Source organism: Mesoplodon mirus (assembly GCF_964341445.2).
Source record: "Mesoplodon mirus genome assembly, chromosome: 15".
In the NCBI taxonomy this organism is placed as follows: domain Eukaryota; kingdom Metazoa; phylum Chordata; class Mammalia; order Artiodactyla; family Ziphiidae; genus Mesoplodon; species Mesoplodon mirus.
The window spans coordinates 12453369-12476624 of record NC_138991.1 but is presented as its reverse complement, the minus strand read 5'-3'; the positions used below and the strand labels follow the sequence as shown (position 1 = coordinate 12476624).

The window sequence follows — 23256 nt, the reverse complement described above, 5'->3', positions numbered from 1 at the left end:
AACAAAACAAACAAAGACCCTGTTCTCATGGTGTTTGCAGTTAATGGGGAAGAAGGGGACTGTTCAGATGATCACGTCCTCTGAGTCATACTAACAACCTGACAACTCCTGTGAAGGAGAGAAACCTGGTCCCACAAGGGGAGTGGACAAAGGGATGAAGGAAAGCTTCCCTGAGGAAGTCTTGAGAGCTGAATGATAATTAAAAATTAAATAGGTTAGGGTGAGAGGCATTATGGCAGCAGGAGGGGGAACAGCATATGCAAAGGTCCTGTGGCAGAGAGGAATATGACGGTTAAGGAAACTAAAAGATACAACAGCCTGTGAATCTGTAGTTACTTCAAAATTTTTAAAAAGCTTTAATAATAATTTTTTAAAAAGAAACTAAAAGAGGCCACTGTGTGGTTGGAGCATGGCAAATGAAGGGGGAGAGGTTTTGGGGATAAGGTGGGAGAGGTAGTCCAGGGTCCTACCATGCAAGACCTTGGAGGTTATGTTGAGGAGTTTGATTTTTAGACCAAAAGCAGTGAGATAACACTGCAGAGTTCTAAACAGGGAAGAAGGTGATGGGATAAACAGGTTTGTATTTTGGAAAGATCACTTGAGCCATTGTGTTCAGAACATCTTCGAGGAAAACCAGAGGGACTGCCCAGGGACCAGTGAGAAGGCAGTTACCGTCATCCAGGGGAGAGATGCCGGTGGCCTGGACTTAAGTAGTGATAGTAGTAACAGTAAAGTGAATGTATTCCCCACTTGTTTAGAAGGTAAAACTAAGAAACCTGGTGATGGATTGGGTAAGAACACGAGAAAGTGGATCAGTAAAGCTGACTCTTAAGTTTCTGACTCACCCAGCTGGATGGATAGTGGTGCAGTTCTTTTAGATGGGAGTGGGAAGACCATCTAGGGAGAGGTGGGTGGAGGAGCTTGATCTGAGTTGGGACTTGGATGTGTTGAGTTTCACCTGCCTTTGAGCATCCAGTTGGACAGGTGGAATAGGAAGTGGATGGATGTACGAGCCTTGTGTTCATAAGGCAGGCCGGCGCCGGAAATCAAGATTTGGGGGTCATCCGAGCCCAGGTGGGAATTGAAGATGCAGTTGAGGCTGCGAAGGCCTGTGGGGGAGAGTGTACAGGAAAGGAGAGGCAGGAGAGCCTGGGCCCGAGGAACCCCGGCCTGCCTGGCTGGGCAGAGGAGGCTGAGTCTACCAAGGAAATGGAGAAGAGATGGGACAGAGGGCAGATGAGAACGGGTGCTTATGAAGCCGAAAGTCGAGAAAATTTCAAGGAGGGGGAGGTCAGTCAGGTCAAATGCTGCAAGGAGGTCAGGTCAGATGGCAACTGGAAAATTGCCCATCAGATTTAGAGACATGCGGGTCATGGGTGACCTTAGCTTGAGCTGTTTTGCTGATGCAGTGAAGGTGAAAACCAGACTGTAATGGGTTGGGGCATGCACGGGAGGTGAGGAAACAGACACAGCTCTTTCCAGGGCTTTGCCTGGGGTGTGAAGGAGAGGATGGAGATGTGGATCGTGGGAGTTTTTGGTTTTATATTTTTCTTTGTTTAAAGGTAGAAGAGGCTTGAACTTGTTTAAATGTCACTGGGAAGGGAGCCAGTTAAGGGAGAGGTTAAATAATGCAAGAAAGAGAAAGGACAGTTTATTCATTCAGCAAATACTGAGTGCCTGCTCTGTGTCTAGGAATTCCTAGATAATGGGGATTCAGCAGTGAACAAAACAGACGGAAGTCTCTGTTATCACAGAGTTTATATTCTACTGGGGAAGATGGAGAATAAGTGAACTGATACAAAGTATGTCAAGGGTGGTAAATACCATGATGAAAAACTAGGAAAAATTGGTGTAAAGTGAAAAAATAAAGCAGGTAAGGTGGTCCAGAATCACAAGGAGGGCAGTTTTAGGTGGCGAAGGAAGGCCTCTCTGAAGAGGTGACATTTGAACAGTCATCTGAAGGAAGGGAAGAGTGAACCTTGTGGATATCTGGGGGAGGGAGGGCATTCCAGGTGGCAGGAAGAGCAAGTGCAAAAGGCCCTGAACAGGACAGGCAACAAGTAAGCTGGGGGCGGGGTGGTAGGAGGTGAGAACAAAGGGATAGCAGGGGGCCAGATGTTTTAGAGGCTTGGAGGCCAAGGTCAAGATTGTGAGTTTTTACTCTGTGAGATGAGAAGCCAGTGGCGTTCTGCGCAAAGGAGCAGATGTTAATCAGATTTACATTATGATGGTTATGGATAATCTATTTTGAGCAGATGTAATCTGATTCACATTTTAAGGGAATCCCTCTGGCTGATGTGTAGACAAAGATGTGGGCCGGGAGGAAGGGTGAGAGCTGAAGCTGTGAGACCAGTTAAGAAGGAGGCTCTTAGTCTAGGTGGGAGATGATGGTGGCTTGGTCTGGGGTAATGGGGGTGGTCCAGCATGTGAGAAGTGATCAGATTCTAGGTAGTTCTTCAGGCGGCAGTAGGGATGGGAGACTGCAGAGTTGGAGGGGCTTGACACTGCTTTCTAGCAGGAGAGAGTGCAGGCTGGGTACAGAAGTAGGTGAGTTTGTAGATTGGCCAACAGGAAGTTGAGGGAGTCTCCTCGTGTTGGCGTCTAATTTCTGCATGAAATAGGCTGCTCCATCGGTTGTGAGTAAAGATGAATGGTGATGACTAGGAGGGAGAGGTGGGGGTATTTGAAGAGAGTAGAGAAATATGCAGTAGTCTTTGTGGAGAGTTGGAGGTGGTGAGCTTAACTGGCAGTATTTAGGGTTCCATTGTGGTTGGTGATTAGGGCGTTTATAGACCTACCAACTTGCCCTGTAGTCAGAGGTCTGGTCGTTAGGTGGAGACAGGTCAGAGGAGAGGGTCATATAATCCAAGTTTGGGATTTTTGCCAGAAGTTAAGACTCAAGGTCAGAGAGAGTCAAGCCTATTGTTTGGCTGTCATTCAGATAACAATCCTGTAATGGGATCCATCCTGGAAAATGAAAAAAGGGGAAAGCTGACAAGTTCTTGGCCTTGTCAGGTCTGACAGGCCAAAGAAGGGTCCTACTGGGAGCAGTTAGTAGGTCATCTGGAAGGAAAGGAGGTTGTGGGCGGAGAACAGGTAGCAGCTAGAAGTAGCACAGTTCCAAACAAGGACAAGATTCAGAGTGTGGCCAGCCACACCAGGCTGACTTGGGGTGGAGGAGGAACTGAGGGTAGTGTTGGGTGGAGGAGGAACTGAGGGTAGTGTTGGTTTGCATAGTAGAGAGGAGTGTGCAGATCAGATGTGTGAGGGGAGGTGAAGGTTCCAAGGGATGTCGTGGGGCTTTGGGGGGTTGACTGGGGATGGCGTTGTTGAGCTTGGTCATGGTCATTGTCGGACTTAGCTTGGGAGTGGAGCAGAGAACGTGAGCTGGTGCCAAAGTCATTGACGAATGGGGAGGTGTGACCTGAGGTTCCTAACTGACAGCCATGGCCAGGAAGGATTTCCCAGGAAGACAGCGTGGCTTTTCAGCTGCAGCTGCCCCACCCCACTCAGGTCTGGCTCCTTTCCAGCCTGCTCATTTATTGCTGCTAATTGCCCAGTTGGCTGTTGGGAGAGCCGCACCTGTTAAAAGGCAGGGCAATAAACTGGAGCAGGTGTGCCCACCATCTCCTCCTCCTCCCTCACCCATCCTCCTCCTCTTTGGCTCTGGAGCAGACAGCCTGGGTGTGAGTCCTGCAGTGGCACTTCCTGACTGTGACTGTGGGCAGGTGACTTCACCTCTCTGTGTCCAGAGTCCTCACTGTGTATGGTTAGGAGATGAGTCTCTTGTCTTCCTGAGTTGTAAGGAGGACCAAATGGGCACCTGCCCCTAGCGAATGTCAGCAGTTATTATGATGATTTGTGTTCCACTGATTTTCTTCTTTCCCTTGGCTTTCTGTCGTTCCACCGACGGCACTAGAGATTTTGCACTATTACTGACTCAAACTTTTAAGATAAGAGCAAGAGAACAGACGTTTATTGACCACCTGTGTATGCCTGACACTGCCTTAGCCATCAATACTTCGGGTTTGTCAAAAGAATTACCTACACCCAACTGCCTAGTTACAGTCTCTGGAGCATATGGGGCTGCTTTTTATCATCCTCATTTTTTTTAGAGTAGGACATCAAGATTCAGGGAGGTTTAGTAACCCACCTGGCATCATTCAGCTGATAGATGTCCATCTTCTTTCGGAACTTCCAACCCACTTCTTGTCTTTCACCACACCAGGCTATGTCAGGTGTTCTGTGGGACCCCATGCCACACACCTTTTCCCTATTTTTTTTTCCCTGCCTCTTTTTTTTTTTTGGCCATGCAGCATGTGGGATATGGCATCATAGTTCCCTAACCAGGGATCGAGCCTGTGCCCCCCACAGTGGAAGCACGGAGTCTCAACCACTGGACCGCCAGGGAAGTCCCCTGCCTCTTTTCAATGGAAAAAAATGTTGTATCATCCAAATACATCTAGAAGCCAACTGTTGGGTCAGACTATATGGAACTACTACCCTCAGGCCATTTCCAGCTTTCCTGTGGCTCATGCTCATCCGTCTCTGTCCCCGCCCTGGCCCCAGCCCCCACTAATGCTTGCCTGGGTTATTAGCAGCGGCCTCTTGATTGGCTTCCCTGCTTCTATGCTGTCCACCCTCCTCTTTATACTCAAAACTGCAGCCAGAGGGATCTGTCCAAACATAGGTCCGCCCAGGCCCCTCCTCCACTGCCCTCCAGGGGCTTCTCCTCATCTGGACCCCTACTGGGCCTTGTGGAGAGGATTTTTCAAATTTTTTTTCTTTAACAAAGAATGTTCTAGAGAGTGCAACAATTCCTCATACTTGTGGGAATACTTAAGTATAGATTAAGAAGACTAAAGGAAATCTGTGATCCCGTGTTTTGTGAACATCGCAGTTTCTTGGTCTTCTGCAGTAGGTACTGCTCACTGTGGAGGGCTATGCCCTGCCCTGCTCAAGTCACACTGGCCCTTGTTCATTCCCATCGGAAAACCAGGGTGCACCTTCCTATGGTCCTGTCCCATCAGGCCAGAAAAAGAGGTGGGGGGATTCCAGAGCCTAGGTTGTAAATAGGCTCCCCGAGGCCGGATGAGGCTCACGGAGCAGTACGAACACCAAGCCTTCCAACTATGGTCGCAGCATTCACGCTTTGAATTAATGATGCAAAACCAGTGTTTATATTGTTTCGCATTTATAGGTTATGGAGTAATTTGACATGCTTATTTGAGAGCCAAGTTACCCAAGAGGTTACGAACACAGGCTTGGGAGCCTAATTTTCTGGGTTCAAGTCGCAGCTCCACCTCTCACTAGCTTGTAACCTTTCTGGATCTTGTCTCTTCATCTGTAAGATATAGCAGAGTTTGGCCTCGAACCCTGGTCCTCTGGCTCCTTAGTTGCTCTTTGTTCTTTGGCCAGGCAACATTTTGCTTGTATAAAACGGGGATGTTTTGTTTTCCTTGTGCTGGTCATAGTCCTTTATCCCCTGCAGTTAGTTTTCCGCGGCCAGTGAATTTCTTTCTCCTTGATTCTTCCCTATCCCTTAAGGCAAAGGTTGCAAACTGGTAGGGTAAGGTCAGGGCAGCCTGCAAACCAGTTTCATTTGAGCATAATTTTTTTTTTTTTTTTTGGCCATGCCTCGCGGCTTGCAGGATCTTAGTTCCCTGACCAGGAATGGAACCAGCACCCCCTGCAGTGGAAGTGTGGAGTCTTAACCACTGGATTGCCAGGGAAGTCCCTGAGCATAATTTTTTTAAACAGTTGAAATTACTTCCAATTACAGTTGGAGTTTTCACTTAAAATCCAGATTTTGAATTCTGGAGAAATCAGAACAACGGGCACCTCTGGGCTCAATCAGCTGGGACTGAGACTCTGCTGCCCTCCATGCCCTGTTGGGTGGGGAGGGGGGTCCTCCCTGCCCTGTGTCTCTCCAGGAGGTTTCCCACCTGGCCTCCATAGGTCTTTGATTTGATTACCCTTAGTGCCTCAGTGAGTAAGTAACAGTCCTGGTGATTGATTCGTCGACTGGTGGGTTGGCACCAGTGGCATTCTAGAACAGACTATTTTAGAGCTCAGAGGTCAGCACAGACTCTAACAGAGGCCTAATTGCTTCAGATACACTTAACATCTAAACTTAACTCTAATAAGGTAACCATGACTGGAAGGAACCCTTGCATTTGAGTTCCGGCATCAGTGCCCTTCTGACACGTCACACAGTGACAGATGTTATTACCACCAAGCAGAGTCTTGACATTATACATGTTGATTTCTGCAAGTTGAAAGCTTGGCCACCAGCCTCCTTGGCTGGATTTCCCGGGCCACTCCCACAGCCTGGGGCCTCAGGTAGAGGAGGCCAGAGCTACTTCCTGAGTGGATTCTTGTCCCAGAGGAGCAGGAACCATACCACAGAGCTCTCTTTAGCAGACCCTGTGGGTCACAGGCCTTATGGTCCATGAGCGAAATGTTTGATATTAGTCATCTGGTGTTCCTCTTCTGGTTTCTTATGTGTGTAGTAAGAGGACATTGAAAGAGTGGCTTGAAGGTTAAAATTGCCACCTCTAGTGAGTCCAGTTACTCGGTTTTCACTTCCTAAAGGTCAGTCTAGAATAGAGTTGTCCAGGAAAAGGAAACTTGTCACTTCCAGAACTGTGTTCTGGGGTTGCTAGGATAACTAATGCCGTATCCAAACCACTGGCTCTCAAGAGATTGTGTGAAGAAGGCTGGCCTTTTGGAGGTTATCTGAATACATGGCATTCAGGTAGACATGTTTCACTGGCCTGCTTTGATAATACCGTGAGCCTGCCAAGCCTGACACGTAGGAATGCATTCAACTAAGTGGCTGTGGGGGAATCCGGCGTGTTTAGATAGGATGTTCTTGTCTCAATGGCACAAAATCTTGTTCTCCTGGAAATAAGATGATCTCTCTTTGAGACTGTGACTGCTGAGTGTTAGCACTATTCCATAACTGTAATCATGTAGTTGTTGTACCCTCCATGGTAAAGGTTTATAAATTAACTTTAATTCATAAAAATTATATATGCCTTAGCACAATATAAATATACTTAATGTCACTGAACTGTACACTTAAAAATAGTTAATGTGGTAAATTTTGTGTTACGCATATTTACCACAATTTTTTTAAGTGCTAAAGAAAAAGTGTATATACTTACAGAAAATGTGGAAAAGAGAAAAAGATCATCATCCCCCTACTTAGATAGCTTTCAATATTTTTTTATATATATATTTTTAATATACATATTGCATGCTCCTAACATGCCTTTCTTTCTTCCCCACCAGATGAAATTAAAGCAGAAATAGAAAAGCAAAGGTAAGCCTGGGCATGTTCTCCTTGCTGAAGTGCAGTATGAAGGGAGTAGTAGGTGGTGGCTGCGGGAACCCCTTTCTCTGCATGTTTTCCCATATTTCTGATCCTCAGGGGTGGCACACACTCTCCTAGCACAGCGCTGGGCACATGGCAAGACTGTGTATGTGTTTGAACTGATACCGAGTTAACAGGTTACTGGCTCAACAACTGCATATTTGGAGGAAAGGTTAAGGAAGGTCAAGTTAATGCTGTTGTACCTTCTCTTGACAGAAGAGGCAAAGCCCTTGTCTCTTGTGTGTCATGCTTCCTCTGGCAGGAGGGCAGCTTGTTCTGTTAAGGGGCTGCTCCTCATCTTCATAGTAATGAAGCCAGTGAGTCCCATTTCAGAAATACAGCTCTGACGTGGCAGGTGCCAGGATTCAGTCCAGGCCGCTGTTGATACAGCTTGCTCATCAGAGACCCTGTTCTCTGCCTGTGGCCCCTTGGTGTTTTTTTCCTAATGCATGTGTTTAAACTTTTCATTGTCTAGCCCCACAGATGCAGTTTGCAGGCACTTTTAATTAAATGATTGCAAGTGGGATGGGAAGTTAGAGTGGGGGGTAGGAAAAGCAAGCTCTTTTTTTTTTTTTTTCATTTCCCCTCTCCGGCCCTCTCCTGCTTTTTTCCTAGGCTTGGTGCTACCGCACCACCAAAGGCAAACTTCATTGAAGCTGACAAGTATTTCCTTCCGTTCGAGCTGGCTTGCCAGTCCAAGTCCCCACGGGTGGTCAGCACATCCCTCGACTGCTTGCAGGTACCATGTTTCAACTTGGTGGTATGAAGGATGTTCTCTCAAGCCACAGGTAGTCCTTTACACAGGAGCTGTGCCCGTGACCCCCTGGTACTCAGAATGCTTCCGGAGGTGATGGAGAAAGGAGCATTTCAGCTCATTCTTTATGGAGGTCTTGTGAGGGAGGGAAGAACGAGAGGTCTGACCTCTTTACCTAAAAAAGAATTAGTTTCTCTCGAAGTATTTTGTTCTCTCTTATGTATGTTTTCCTAAATGAAACCTTTAGCATTGATTGGAATATTTGGTACATATGCGGGTACATAAGATATTTAGTGCTACTTCTTTATTGATGGCATTAATATTCATAATGCCAAGTAGAGAAATAGATATCATCGACTCTCATTATTTGTGGTGATGGTCTATGAAGTTGCTGTGAACACGGAATTAGCAAACCCTGAAGCATTATTCCTGGAGGGAATACAGGGCTAGGTTCCTGTGAGCCTCTCTGGTCACGTGTACATCAGCTGATCAATACATAACTTTATTCCTTGTGTGTTTCTGTTTAAAGACACCTTATTTAATATATATTGTTGATTTGTTAGCATTGAACTTATGGTCAACAGCACTATGACACTTGCCTGAACAAAGCTGATCACACGTCATTTCTCTGTAGGGCACATCCTACAGAGACAGCACTAGACAGCGCTTAACACTGTGCACGGGGGCCATTTTAAATGGCGAAATCACCAATGAAAAGGACAAAAGTGTGAAAACCATGGCAATAAATAGATCACAAGAAAGACACTGTTTACGATATGAGAGGTGAAACAAGAAGGCAGAGCGTCTCCTTGTTTGACCTTAGCCAGGAACTTGTGCATCAAGTGATTCAAATTTTTCACTGCGCTGCAGGTGTCTGCAGGTGACCACAAAAGCGTCCCAAATATTGACTGGGGACTTACAAATTTTAGTGAGCGGGCACATTCACAAGTACAAACCTGTGAATAATGAGGATCAACTGTACTTAGGGCCATAAGTAACCTTGTTAGAAGTTACTTTTTACTGGTGAAAAAGCAGCAGTGGAGAAGTTAGGGTGACTTGTCCAATGACGTGCACATAGTGAGGGACCAAAACAGGACTACAACTTGGGCTTCTTAATTCCCAGTCCAGCATTCTTGTATTTTTCCTAAGATCTACTCATGAAGCTTCCGGTTACCTCAGAAACATTTGTTTTTAACCCCAGTGGGCAACCTACAGCAATGAAAAGAGCTTGATAAATTTTTAAAAATACAGTGGAGAGAGCCACAATTTACCAGTACTTTCTAGAACAGGAATAGTGAATAGGTTCTATATTATATTGCTTGGAAGCTGTGTTGAAAAAATACGTGGAACCTCATCTGGGTTTCTTGAGAAAGTGCCATGATTGATTGGTTATGTCTGCTGAGGAACAGGACTGCCAAGTGGCAGTGGGTAGGCCACATTTTTGGCATCTCTAGTCTAATATTTACTCTATTAATTTCCCTTGTTTGATACATCTATACTTGAAAATTGATGAGAGTTTCTTCACAGAAGCAGCTCTTCTAAATGAAAAGCCATTTTCTCATTCAGTATAATTCTGTACAAATTGTCCTATGTGGAACATGTAATGAGCCAAGAATTTTAAAGTGGCAGGCTCGAATCCTACTTCTATCCTAAAATATTTGTTGTTGTGAACATTTTCAGAGGAAATTTGGCATAATTAGCTGTTTTGTCCTCACGTTAAGGTTGAGTTTGGAAGCTGGTGCTGATAGTTAACATTATCGATGTCCTAAACAATGCCAGTGTATTGAGCACTCAGCCTGTGCTGGGCCCTGTGCTAAGTGCCTTATCCCCATCATCATGTTTAATCTTCCCAGCAACCACCTGAGGTTCCTACTCTCATCCTCATTTTAGAATCAATGAAACTGAGGCTTGGAGAATAAAATGACCAGCCCTGCCAAGTTCCCCTGGCCAGGCAGTGATGGGATTGGGTGGGTGTCTAGGACTTGTTTACCTCAAGCCTATGTTCTTAACCAGGGGTCCTTAAACTATGCTATGAGCCAAATCTGGCCTGCAGCCTGCTTTGGTAAATAAAGTTTTATTGGAACAAAGCTGCCTTAATCTGTTAAGACTGTTATAGCAGAATACCACAGACTGGGTGGCTTAAACAAGAGACATTTATTTCCTACAGTTCTGGAGGCTGGGGAGTCCAAGATAAAGTACCAGCTGATTAAGTTCCTGGTGAGCCGTCTTCCTGATTTGTAAATGGCCAAGTTCTCACTGTGTCCTCACATGGCAGACAGAGCAAGCTAGGTATCTGGTCTCTTCTTATAGGGCATTAATCCCATCATGAGGACCCCACCCTCATGGCCTCATGTAAACTTAATCACCTCCCAAAGGCCCCACCTCCTAATACCATCATATTGAGGGTTAGGACTGCAACATAGGAATTCCAGAAACAGAAACATTCAGTCCATAACACCAGCCATGCCCTTTCGTTGATGTATTATCTATATGGCTGCTTTCCAGCTACTACAGCTGAGTTGAAGAGTTGGAACGGAGACCATATGACCTGCGCAGCCTAAATATTTAGCATGTGGTCCTCTACAGAAAGAGGCTGCTGACCTCTGCTCTTAACTATTACCCTGTAGTTCTGGCCTCTTTAATTAAAAATATGCTGTGTTTTCCTGGAAATAGTCTGTTTCTGGAACTCTGTGTACTGTGAGTATGGTTTCTGATGGAAACATCGACATCCTGCTGTACTTCAGCGACTTGAGTGCAGTACCTGTCTTGAGGCTTTTGGCATGTGGTTAACACTCTTTTTCAGAACGGAAGTTCTCTGTAATTTGATAGGTACACTAAGATTTCTTTGGTTAGTATACAAAATGCAAAATGTATCGTCCTTTTTATGACATTAGAAAGTGGCTGGGTGCTCCCTGGAATACTGAATGAAAAAATTCATTTCCTCTTGGGGTTTGTCCTTGCAAACCTGTTTGACTGGCTTTTCCCAGTGTGGGTGATGAGACTTCTGCCTTGGAAATGGAGGGCCAGAGTCTAGGAGTAAAGGTTGGTTTTGGCAGGGTTGAAGCCAGCTGCAGAGGCATCCATATTGTGCCCTGGGCATTTTAAGGAGTCCCTTTTTGAGCATGGAGAGATGATGGGATAGCAAAGGTGCTTCTGGGTTTGATTTGCTGTGAGTACAGAGCTCAGCATTCCCTCCCCAACAGGGAGAAGCCCAGAGCCTTCCCTTCTCACTTCTCCCAAGGGATAAAGATTCTCCTTATTCCTTTCCTTCAGCACCTGGTCGCCACACGCTCCCCCAGGGCCAGGACTGGAGGAAGGAGGGTTAGTTCAGTCTTGCCTAAACTAGTGAGTGATCTTCAAGTTTCTCTGGGCACATACCAACCACAGAAATTATTTTTGAGAATATTCTCTCAGAATATTCATATTTCTTCAATTATAAGATTATATACAGGTACTACTGTTAATAAATTATGTACATTATAAACAATACAAAAACAGACCTTTTAAAAGGGTAGGACAAAAAAGTAGATAGAAACAGACTTCTAATATTTTCTTTCTACATAAGGCTGTAGGAAACCACTGGTCTGAGCCGTCTGGTTCGTACCACAAGCATTATCTTTTTTTTTTTTAAATAAATTTATTTAATTTATTTATTTTTGGCTGTGTTGGGTCTTCATTGCTGTGCACAGGCTTTCTCTAGTTGTGGCGAGTGGGGGCTACTCTTTGTTGTGGTGCATGGGCTTCTCATTGCGGTGGCTTCTCTTGTTGTGGAGCACGGGCTCTAGCCGTGCGGGCTTCAGTAGTTGTGCCTTGTGGGCTCTAGAGCACAGGCTCAGTAGTTGTGGCGCACGGGCTTAGTTGCTCCGCGGCATGTGGGATCTTCCCGGACCAGGGCTCGAACCCATGTCCCCTGCATTGGCAGGCAGATTCTTAACCACTGCACCACCAGGGAAGCCCACAAGCATTATCTTTTAGCTCTTATTTCTAAAAGACTTTGGATTTTTTAATGCACATTTAAAAATCTATTGTAATAATATAAATTGTACCTGACTATATTCTCTGTTAGAAATTTCTTTTAGAACTTTACAGATTAAGGCTGAAGGCCCTTGGACTGCTAACCCCAAACCCAGTTGCCTATTTAGGTGTATAATTTTCTCTCTCTTTTTTTTCTTTCTTTTTTTCTTTTTCTTTCTTTCTTTTTTTTAAAACATAAATGATATCATTTATAATATCACTTTTCTGTGGAGGACCACATGCTAAATATTTAGGCTTTGTAGGTCGTATGGTCTCCATTTCAACTCTTCAACTCAACCGTAGTAGCTGGAAATGATATCATGTATCATTTATACTTGTACAGATTTTTCTGTGGCTTGCTTTTTTTTTTTTTTTTTTTTTTTTGGCGGTACGTGGGCCTCTCACTGCTGTGGCCTCTCCTGTTGCGGAGCACAGGCTCCGGACGCACAGGCTCAGTGGCCATGGCTCACGGGCCCAGCCACTCTGCGGCATGTGGGATCTTCCCGGACCGGGGCACGAACCCGTGTCCCCTGCGTTGGCAGGCGGACTCTCAACCACTGTGCCACCAGGGAAGCCCTCTGTGGCTTGCTTTTTACAACAGTGTTTTTAATGCCAGAACACTACATGCAAATTGAGGGCATTCCTTTGGACTGATAAATGATATGTTATGCAACCATTTTACTTATCCCTCCCCGTCTAGAGGGGCATTGACAAGTAGCATCCCTGTGCAGGCAGTCTCCTTGGACACAAGTATCAGTGAGCCAGCTGCCCAGAGGCCTCCCTCCTCTGCCCTTCTTCCCATCCCTGCTTCGCATCAGCAAAGAATAAGACAGGAACTTCTACTCTCCATCTCTGTCAGTCCCTCATGGTCCAAGCCACCAGCATCTCCCCCCTAGACAGCTGAGGTAGCCTCGTCAGCTTCCACTGCTGTTGCCCTCCAGCCTGTTCTGTACTCAGGAGCCGGGCGGAGCCTTTAGAAATGTATCCCATCATGTGCATCCTTTGCTTACACCTGCTAGTACTTTCTCCCTCACTCACTGTGCAGAACACCTTCCTCAGGTGAGCCTGCCAGGCACGCTTCTGCCCCTGTGAGAAAAAGGACTGTCCTATCACTGTTGTACCCCCAGTGCCAGAACAACGTCCGGTACAAGGAAGGGTGAGAAGGCAGAACTAGAAAGACCCACAGCTTGCAGGAATTCTGCTTTCTTCCAGCCCTGCCTCACAAGGGAGTAAAATTATACTTAAAACCCTTTTCCATTGGAACGGTAACATGCCCTTTAAGGAGCGCATAGAGGGGCAAATACTTCCAATCTTTTTTTATATTTGAATTAAACATCTGTAATTCACCTCCACCTTTGCTTTGTACCGTCAGTGTTGGGTTCTGTGGGGCCTGCTTTTCAGCATTCACATTTTAGGAGCTCATAGACCATCCCACTCATAACCTAGTACTCAAAATGGGCTTGAGTCCATTAGGGGTAAGGAGTCAGCAGTGTCCAAAAGCAGAGCTCATTTACCAGATGGCCGGCACCAGAGCTTATTTACCAGGCGGCCGGCGCTGCCCTCACAGGAAGCCCGCATGGGGATCAGCGATGAGAGCAGATGAGGTAAAAGGCATCTGGACTCGTTCTTCAAAAACACACTTGAGCACCTCCCCGCCTCCGTCTGGAGCTCTCTGGGGTTGGTCTTGAGCAGCAGAGTGTGTGCAGGCCTCTCTCTTGCTCACTCGGTCACTTGATCCAGCAGTGTCGTATTTGTGCTCTCAGTCACTCTCTTTCCATCTGTTTTTCTTCCTGCTTATTGAATGGCGGTGCTTTCGAGGCTAATGATGGGGAAGAGCCATTGAGAAACGGCATCTGGCCTCCGCAGGGCGGCGCATCTTCCTATTGCAGTGGTGGCGGCACTGTGGATCGCCTCAGGAGCTGTGTCTCTCTGGGCAGGTAGATCAAGAATGTGACACGCCAGAAACCAAAAAGATAAAGAACAGAACAGCATTTGTCAGAGTCTTTACTAAGTCACTGGAAGCAGAGGGTGCCTTAGAATTCACGGATCCCAGAGGGCTTGTAGCAGATGAGTGGTTCTTTTTATCTGGTCAGCCATCAGGATGACATGCAAGGCTTGGAGAAAAACCGATTCCTGGGCTCCACCCGACAAGTTCTGTTAGAGGAAGTTTGTGTTGAGGTCCAGGAATCTGTATTTGTAACGATCTCCCTCAGGTGACCCTGAATCTCAGCCAGGCTTTGAAACCATCCTGACCTTTGAGTTCCCTTCCAGCTCTCAGATTGTCCCTGATGAAATCCAGGTCAGGAGTGAGGTGGCCCAGGCAGGCAGGCGGCCCCTGTCCAAACTGATCTGTCACCTGACCGAGAGGGCACAGCTCAAGCAGCCTCTCATCTGAAGAGGCTGCCGCATGGGTGACATGCAGTTTGATAACGTAGGTGCAAAAGTCAGTTAGTTTTTTTACTTTAATTTTTGGAATAGAAAATACAGCAACATGATTTGATTCAGCATTCAAAAAGAATGAAAGCCTGCTCTACAAAATGTGTTAGTCCCACCCCTGCCTACAGCTGCTTAGTTCTCCCTGCGCTCAAGCAAACCATGTTATCATTAGTTTTTTATGTATCTTACCGTTAGGAAAAAAAAAAAGTTTTTTAGCAGCTTGAGATATAATTCACATGCGTACAATTCACCCATCTGAGGTATACAGTTCAGTGACTTTCGTATATTGACAGAGTTATGGAGCCCTCACCACAGTCTAATTAGAGACCATCTTTATTCTCAGAAAGAAGCCCCGTTTTTGCTCATCAGCAGTCACTCCCTGTTTCCCTGGGATCCCCCCAGGTCTAGGCAGCTGCTGACTACTTTCTGTCTCTATTATGTATAGTTTTTAATTGCTCCATTTTTTACACAAGTGATTGTGCGCTGGGGGCTGTTGTACACGTGCCTTTTCCACCATCGTGGGCTCTTCTGCCATCGGGAGTCAGGCTGGATGCTGCGCTCTCAGGGTGGCTGTGCCCCCTGCACCCAGGAGAGCAGAGAGATCTGTGTGGGAACCGGAAGTTAAAGGCCGAGCCCACTGCCTGCCTCTTACTGCTGTGGGCGGCAGAAACTTCTCATGTCTATGATTTCTGTGTTTAGAAACTCATCGCATATGGGCACATCACCGGCAATGCCCCCGACAGTGGAGCCCCCGGGAAGCGGCTGATTGACAGGATCGTTGAAACCATTTGCAATTGTTTTCAAGGCCCTCAGACCGATGAAGGAGTTCAGTTACAAATAATTAAGGTATTTCTGTCTGTCTGCCTGGTCTGGATTTTAAATGAGAAAGCTCATCGCCCTTGGGAATTTGGATTTCTAATTTACCATGTGTTAGTTGTCTGAGGAGGTGCTGAGCTGGAACAGAAAAATGTAAGCATCACTTAGATCTTTTGTTAAGTGTCAGAACTGATTAGTGTGGACTGAGACAAAAAGAGTGGAACCAGGTGTGTTTTCATAGTAAACAGTTCCGCTAATAACTACGTAAATTGCTTGTGAATTAAATTGACTTCAAATCCTCTGCTCTTTGCCCTCGAAATTCTGGATTCCCAGACTGCCATTTCTCAGCAGGTCCTCCTGTTGGTACTTTTATCACCCATTTGCCCTTGTCCTCTTACCCTCCCTTTCCTTCGCCCTGTTCCATTTCTGCTGCCAGGAATGGTTTGGCATGGGGTGGTCCCGTCTGCTTGTCAGAGAACCGATCAGGATGGGTGCGGTCAGTGTTTCAAATCTTAAATCCTGGATATATTAGCTTTGTGAGAGAGCTCCCTGTTAGCCACACCTTTCCTGAAGTTCCCTTGAAAACCCACCAGGGAACTCTGAAACTGACCCCCCCCCCCATCAAAACATGTATATTTTGTGACTGGCGTAGGTGAGATCAAGTTGGAGCACTTTCCCTCCTGAGAGAAGTGTCTGTATTTTTGGCTTTTTAAAAAGTAAGCTGGTAGAAAGCCCACTTCAACACAACTTACGTACTTTAAATGACTTGTATTCTATGGAGTTAATAATTGTGTTTAAACTCAGAGCAGTAGGGGGGTTGGCTTTTGTTACTAATCATCCAGTTTAGTTTGCAGAGCCATCTTCTTAAACCAAACCAAATTAAAAACAAAGCCAAACCATGTAGAAAAGTTTGGCTGTGAGAGGATGGGAGGTGGGTGCTCGTGAAGGTGAAGGTTGCGGATTTCTGTTTTAGGCTCTTCTGACTGCAGTGACGTCCCCGCACATTGAAATTCACGAGGGTACTATCCTGCAGACAGTCAGGACATGTTACAATATCTATTTGGCCAGCAGAAATCTCATCAATCAAACCACTGCCAAGGCTACTCTTACTCAGATGCTGAACGTCATTTTCACCCGCATGGAAAACCAAGTGGTGAGCGGTAGCAGTTATCAGCTGCTGGGGGGCGGGACACCATCCCACGCTGTGAACTGTTTCATGTGTGGCCTCGGTGCTTGGTGAAGATTCATAGCATTTTAAAATCAATCCCTTCCTCCTCTGAGTTCTCTGCACTCTGTTTTTATCCTTGCTTTAAAAAGCAGAGAGAGAATCTAGCATGGGTTTTGAAATTTGCATTCAGAATTTGCTTTGAGATTGCTGCAGGAATTTATTTCCTTTTTTAAATTCTATCCTTCTGTTTGGAAATTTTTTATGCAACAGGCTGGCGTATTTTCTATTCCTTATCAACACGCTGGATCCATTTAGATTGAATCCCTTTTTCATTGCCTTTCAGTTGCAGGAGGCCAGAGAATTGGAAAAACCAATCCATTCGAAACCCCAGTCCCCTGTGATCCAAGCTGCAGCAGTGTCCCCAAAGTTCAATCGTTTGAAGCAGAGCCAGGCACACAGCAAACCAACAACTCCTGAGAAGACCGATTTAACCAATGGTGAACATGGCAGGAGTGGTTCTGGAAAAGTGAGCACAGAGAATGGAGATGTGCCCAGAGAGAGAGACCCTTCGCTATCAGGTACGGCCCATGCGCTTCCCTGCCCATCCTGTATCCGAGGGGCAGGTGAAAAAGTTGTCTGGTGTCATCGCAGGAAACCTCTGATAGCAGCTCTTCTATTTCTGGGCCTCCCCCTTGACTTCCCTTTCGCTTTTCTCTTACAAAACACAGCCAGTGAGGCATGGTGTCTCAGATCACGTTGTCAGTTGTGCAGTTTTCTTTGGATAGTTCCTGGAATGTATTGATATCTAGCCACTGCCACTTGATGTCAGCTTCAATGCCGTGGGTTCACTTTGGAGCATTTGTCTCCCAGGAGTTAATCGTTTGGGTAGTTGATCGTTGAGTGTCTGTTTTATCTCCCAGAGGAAGACAAGGACCTCCTCTGTCACGTATCCACAGGATCTCCGTGCTTTGCCCACTGCCGGACAGTTAGTTGCTATTTATGGACATCTGTGAAGGGAGCCAGAAGGTGGGTGGGTGGGTGGATTCATAGAGAAACAGATAAACAGATAGCTTTGTTTTCTTCTTCTGAGACCAAGTACACTATTTGGTTGTGTTTGCTTTTTTAATTGAAAGAGATATTCCACACCTGGTGATAGTCTTAAAGTAAGTAAAACATTAGGCATGAAATTTTGGACTGGGTTGTCATATATTTCTGAATGTTTGCATCTCTCTCTGGGGAATTTGTACAAACCAGATCCTAAGTTCATATATTTTTCAAGAATGTACCTTCTTCCCAAGTGATTCTGCCAAATAATTCTTCGCTCTAGCTGACGGCTCTACAGTGAAGTATCTGACCCGCCTTTTTTTTAATGTTTTTTTATTGTGGTAGAAGTCACATAATATAAAACATACTGTTTCAACCATATTTAACTGTACAATTCAGTGACACTAAGTACGTTTCACATCGTTGTGCCACTCTCACCATCATCCGTCTCCTGAAGTTTTCACCTTCCTGAACTAAAACTCTGTCCCCATTAAACACTGACTCCCCATTCCCCCTCCACACCCCCTGGCCCCTGGCATCCAGCAGTGTACTTTCTGACTATGAATTTGACTATTCTAGGTATTTCGTATAAGTGGAATCAAACAGTATTTTTCTGCACCTACTGTATATTGGAACGCATTTTTAAGGTTAACTTATTATATGTCTACAAACAGACTGTGTTTTTTTTCTCCCCTGTGCTATGCAGTAGGTTCTCATTAGTTATCTGTTTTATACATAGTAGCGTATATATGTCTGACCTGCCTTTATAATTGGTCTCATGTCTTCTTTTGCCCCATTATTGGTAATGACGTCTGTTGGTGGTATGTTCACTACCAGAGAGACCATACTTGAGCAGTTTTTGTTCATCTGTAATTTACCAGTGCTTGGCACAGGTAGGAACAGACCAAGTGTTGTTGCTGGAATGTTGTTCTGTATCAGTTTACCCAAGGCAAGGATCAAAGAAAAAGTTGCCACAAAGAACTACATGTGTGTCTCGTGTGAACACTGTTTCAGGCTACTCGGTCCCACTGTCCTGTGTCTTGGAAGGTGCTCAGGAAGTCCTGGCCCACCCTCTGTATGTGTCATCGTCTTTGCCTTATTAACTCTCAGGGCAAGGACCAGGCAGGTTTTTACTGTAACCTTTATCAGACTGTGGTCAATCAATCAGCATTAATATTGAAACAGACTGTAGTAAGCATAGCTGTGCAGATGTAAAAGCAAGTCTCTCTGAGCTGTAAGAACGTCCTTCCACTACAGCCCGTTTTCCACAGGGCAGCCAAAGTGATCTCTTAAAAGCATGAATTAGATCACCACCCCCCCTCTGCTTAAACCCCTCTGATAATTTCCCATTCTGTCCCATTCAGAGTGAAGTCTAGGCCTGCCCCATCCCCACAGCTTCCAAGGCCCTGTGTGACCTGGCCCCGCCCACCTCCCTATACCCTTCTTTTACTTCCTTTCCCCTCGTTTGCGATAGTGGTTCTGGTTCTTGAAAGTGTGGTGCTTTCTCTTGGTGCCTATGCACTTACTGTCCCTTCCTTGTCCCCCCTCTTTGTCTTCAGGTCTCTCAGTTCTAACTGATCCCTCTCTCTGAAGCGTCCCATCATCCTCTTTTATTTTCCTCGTAGCATTTTTTTTTCATCCTTTGTAAGGTTGCTTTATTTTGCTTTTAGTCTAGCGGCAGATTTTTAAAATATATAATTTTATTTATTTATTGGCTTCATTGGGTCTTTTTTTTTAACATCTTTATTGGAGAATAATTGCTTTACAATGGTGTGTCAGTTTCCGCTTTATAACAAAGTGAATCCGTTATACATGTACATATGTCCCCATATCTCTTCCCTCTTGCGTCTCCCTCCCTCCCACCCTCCCTATCCCACCCCTCTAGATGGTCACAAAGTACTTTATAACAAAGTGAATCCGTTATACATGTACATATGTCCCCATATCTCTTCCCTCTTGTGTCTCCCTCCCTCCCACCCTCCCTATCCCACCCCTCTAGATGGTCACAAAGCACCAAGCTGATCTTCCTGTGCTATGCGGCTGCTTCCCACTAGCTATCAGTTTTACATTTGGTAGTGTATATATGCCCATGCCACTCTCTTACTTTGTCCCAGCTTACCCTTCCCCCTCCCCATATCCTCAAGTCCATTCTCTAGTAGGTCTGTGTCTTTATTCCCGTCTTGCCCCTAGGTTCTTCATGACCTTTTTTTTTTTTTTAGATTCCATATATATGTGTTAGCATACGGTATTTGTTTTTCTCTTTCTGACTTAACTTCACTCTGCATGACAGACTAGGTCCATCCACCTCACTACAAATAACTCAATTTTGTTTCTTTTTATGGCTGAGTAATATTCCATTGTATATATGTGCCACATCTTTATCCATTCATCTGTTGATGGACACTTCGGTTGCTTCCATGTCCTGGCTATTGTAAATAGAGCTGCAGTGAACATTTTGGTACATGACTCTTTTTGAATTAATGGTTTTCTCAGGGTATATGCCCAGTAGTGGGATTGCTGGGTCGTATGGTAGTTCTATTTGTAGTTTTTTAAGGAACCTCCATACTGTTCTCCATAGTGGCTGTATCAATTTACATTCCCACCAACAGTGCAAGAGGGTTCCCTTTTCTCCACACCCTCTCCAGCATTTATTTATTTATTTATTTATTTATTTATTTATTTATTTTTGTGATACGCGGGCCTCTCACTGTTGTGGCCTCCCCCGTTGCAGAGCACAGGCTCCGGACGCGCAGGCCCAGCAGCCATGGCTCACGGGCCCAGCCGCTCCGCGGCATGTGGGATCTTCCCGGACCGGGGCACGAATCCGTGTCCCCTGCATCAGCAGGCGGACTCTCAACCACTGCGCCACCAGGGAAGCCCTCCAGCATTTATTGTTTATAGATTTTTTGATGATGGCCATTCTGACTGGTGTGAGATGATATCTCATTGTAGTTTTGATTTGCATTTCTGTAATGATTAATGATGTTGAGCATTCTTTCATGTGTTTGTTGGCAATCTGTATATCTTCTTTGGAGAAATGTCTGTTTAGGTCTTCTGCCCATTTTTGGATTGGGTTGTTTGTTTTTTTGATATTGAGCTGCATGAGCTGCTTGTAAATTTTGGAGATTAATCCTTTGTCAGTTGCTTCATTTGCAAATATTTTCTCCCATTCTGAGGGTTGTCTTTTCATCTTGTTTATGGTTTCCTTTGCTGTACTGCATTGGGTCTTCGTTGCTGTACACAGGGAGGGCTACTCTTCATTGTGGTGCATGGGCTTCTCATTGTCGTGGCTTCTCTTGTTGCAGAGCACAGGCTCTAGGTGCGCAGGCTTCAGTAGTTGTGGCTCGTGGGCTCTAGAGCACAGGCTCAGTAGTTGTGGCACACGGGCTTAGTTGCTCCACAGCATGTGGAATCTTCCTGGACCAGGGCTCGAACCCGTGTCCTCTGTATTGGCAGGCGGATTCTCAACCACTGCCCCACCAAGGAAGTCCCCCTCATAGCACTTATTACTACCCCAAATCACTGAAGAGTTTGTGTTCACTTGCACCCGGTCTAAGACCTTGGCCATCCTGTTCACACTATATTCCCAACACCTGGTCTGGTGCCCAGCACACATATTCAGTAAATACATTTTTTTAGCTTAAAATTCTGTTCTAACAAAGTATGCTTTACACTTAGTATATTGCTGTGGATTTTGTTGCCAGTATGATATACCCTGTGAGGCTTCTCCCAAGAGCATGGCCATCAGATTGCCTATAGAAATCAGACCGCAAACCTGCCAATGGTAGGTCAGAATGGAGGTGCACCGTCACCCTTACAAAGAGTGACTGGCTTCCAGTTCTCCAGATGTGGCTCTAAAGAAAGAACGAGTCCTTCAGGAGAACTGGTTGAGGAGCCTGGGAGGCCTGGGAGGAGGGGCAGCCTGCGAGGCAGATGGTGGAGGTGCCGGCCTGGGGGACACTGCGCCCCAGGGTAGAGTCCAGGCTGCCGAGGCCCCCAGGCTCCAGTGCCTCTGTGACAGAGGACACATCCAGCTCTCCTGCGGGTTCCATCCTGTGGAATGGCCGTCACGTAGCCACCCCTGGCTAGGCAGTCACTGTGCCAGGAGTGATGCTTGCTACCTGGGTGCTCCACATACGTTGTCCTGCTTTATTGGGAACCCTTCCTGGGCCTTTTTGGGATAATGTGCCTCCCAGTAAAATTTGTGTGGGTAACAATTCACCGACAGACCAGAGCATCTTTTTCCCCTCAGCAGTTTTTCATCCCGAGTTGATAAATCGACAGTTTGTCAGTCTTATCGGCCTGACCAAGAAGTGGATCAGATGGCTCTCTGTAAATTCGCAAAATGAGATTTTTGAGCCTGTGACATGCTAGCTTATGTGAATTCTAGGGCATGGCCAACAGCCTTCCCTTGGGACCTCACCCCATTTGTCCATTGACACCCCTCCGATGGCCCAGCTATTCTTGTCAATTTTTTGAAAAACAGCTTGATTGAAGTACAGTTCACATTCCATAAGTTCACCCGTTTAAAATGTACAGTTCAGTTCTTTTTAGTATGGTCACAGAGTTTGCAACAATCACCACAATCAGTTTTAGAGCATTTTTATCACACCCAGCCCTGTACCCACGAGCAGTCACTTCCCCTTTTCTTTTTAAGTTTATTTTTAAGATTCTGACTCTTTAACTCCCAGCATTAGACTTTAGCATTTTTACATGTGTACAGCTAATATGTAGCTGTTGTAGGTACAGAGTTACCAGTGTGTTCACAGATTTCTTAGCTCACTTTTTTCATCTTGCAACCCATTCTTTAAGGGAAAAACAACCCAACTCTTAGGTACTATGAAATAGAGAAAACGTATCCTCCCTCAGCCAGTGTGGAGGTTCTGATCAGACAGCCTGGGTTCAGATCATGACTGACCACTTAGTAGCTCTGTGACCTTGAGCAAAATCTTTAACCTCTCTGAGCCTCAGTTTCCTCATCTTTAAAATGAGAATACAACTGGTACTTAGAGGTTTCTGAGAATTAATGAGAACAGTGTCTGGCGCTTAGGGCTCTATAAGTGTTTGTTGTTATTATCTTTCATATAAGTTTCAGCTTAAAAAATGAGTTAGTTTAGAGAAAAAAATTACAAATATTTCAAATGGTAATCAGACGTGAAGATAATGGGAACAGTGCAGTAGGATAACGTGAGTCTGTTTTCCACGTTAACGATACCAGATCCTCTGCTTTAGGAATTTTATTATTTTTGTCGACCAGAAAAAAAAAAGGGTCTGGGGAATTCCCTGGCAGTCCAGTGGTTATGACTCCACGCTTCCACTACAGGGGACGTGGGTTCAATCCCTGGTCGGGGAACTAAGATCCCGCATGCTACACGGTGCTGCCTGGCCAAAAAAAAAAACTAAAATAGCTTTAAACAAACAAACAAACAAAAGTTCTCAGGCTAACACTTTATCAAAACAACAAAATGTACCCACAGGTCCCCCTTCTTTCTGACTTGTTTTTGACACAGCCAGCTTTACAGGGAGGCTTGGCAGCTCATTGGTTTATAGCATTTTTATTAGCTGTGTAATGGACATTTATTTTGGGACAATAAGTTGTCCAGTGTATTTCATATATTTGAGGAACCGTATTGGTGTGTGGCCAGA

General features: G+C 45.4%; 1 protein-coding gene across 1 annotated transcript in view; it reads left to right on the top strand.

Annotated features, from left to right (window-relative positions):
- Window positions 1–23256, top strand: part of ARFGEF2 (ARF guanine nucleotide exchange factor 2) — a 100876-nt gene that overhangs the window by 7317 nt on the left and 70303 nt on the right. The window contains exons 2-6 of the mRNA XM_082600589.1: window positions 7297–7327; window positions 7994–8117; window positions 15282–15428; window positions 16372–16551; window positions 16910–17144. Coding sequence (XP_082456715.1) covers window positions 7297–7327; window positions 7994–8117; window positions 15282–15428; window positions 16372–16551; window positions 16910–17144 — 717 coding nt within the window. The remainder of the gene's footprint in view (window positions 1–7296; window positions 7328–7993; window positions 8118–15281; window positions 15429–16371; window positions 16552–16909; window positions 17145–23256) is intronic.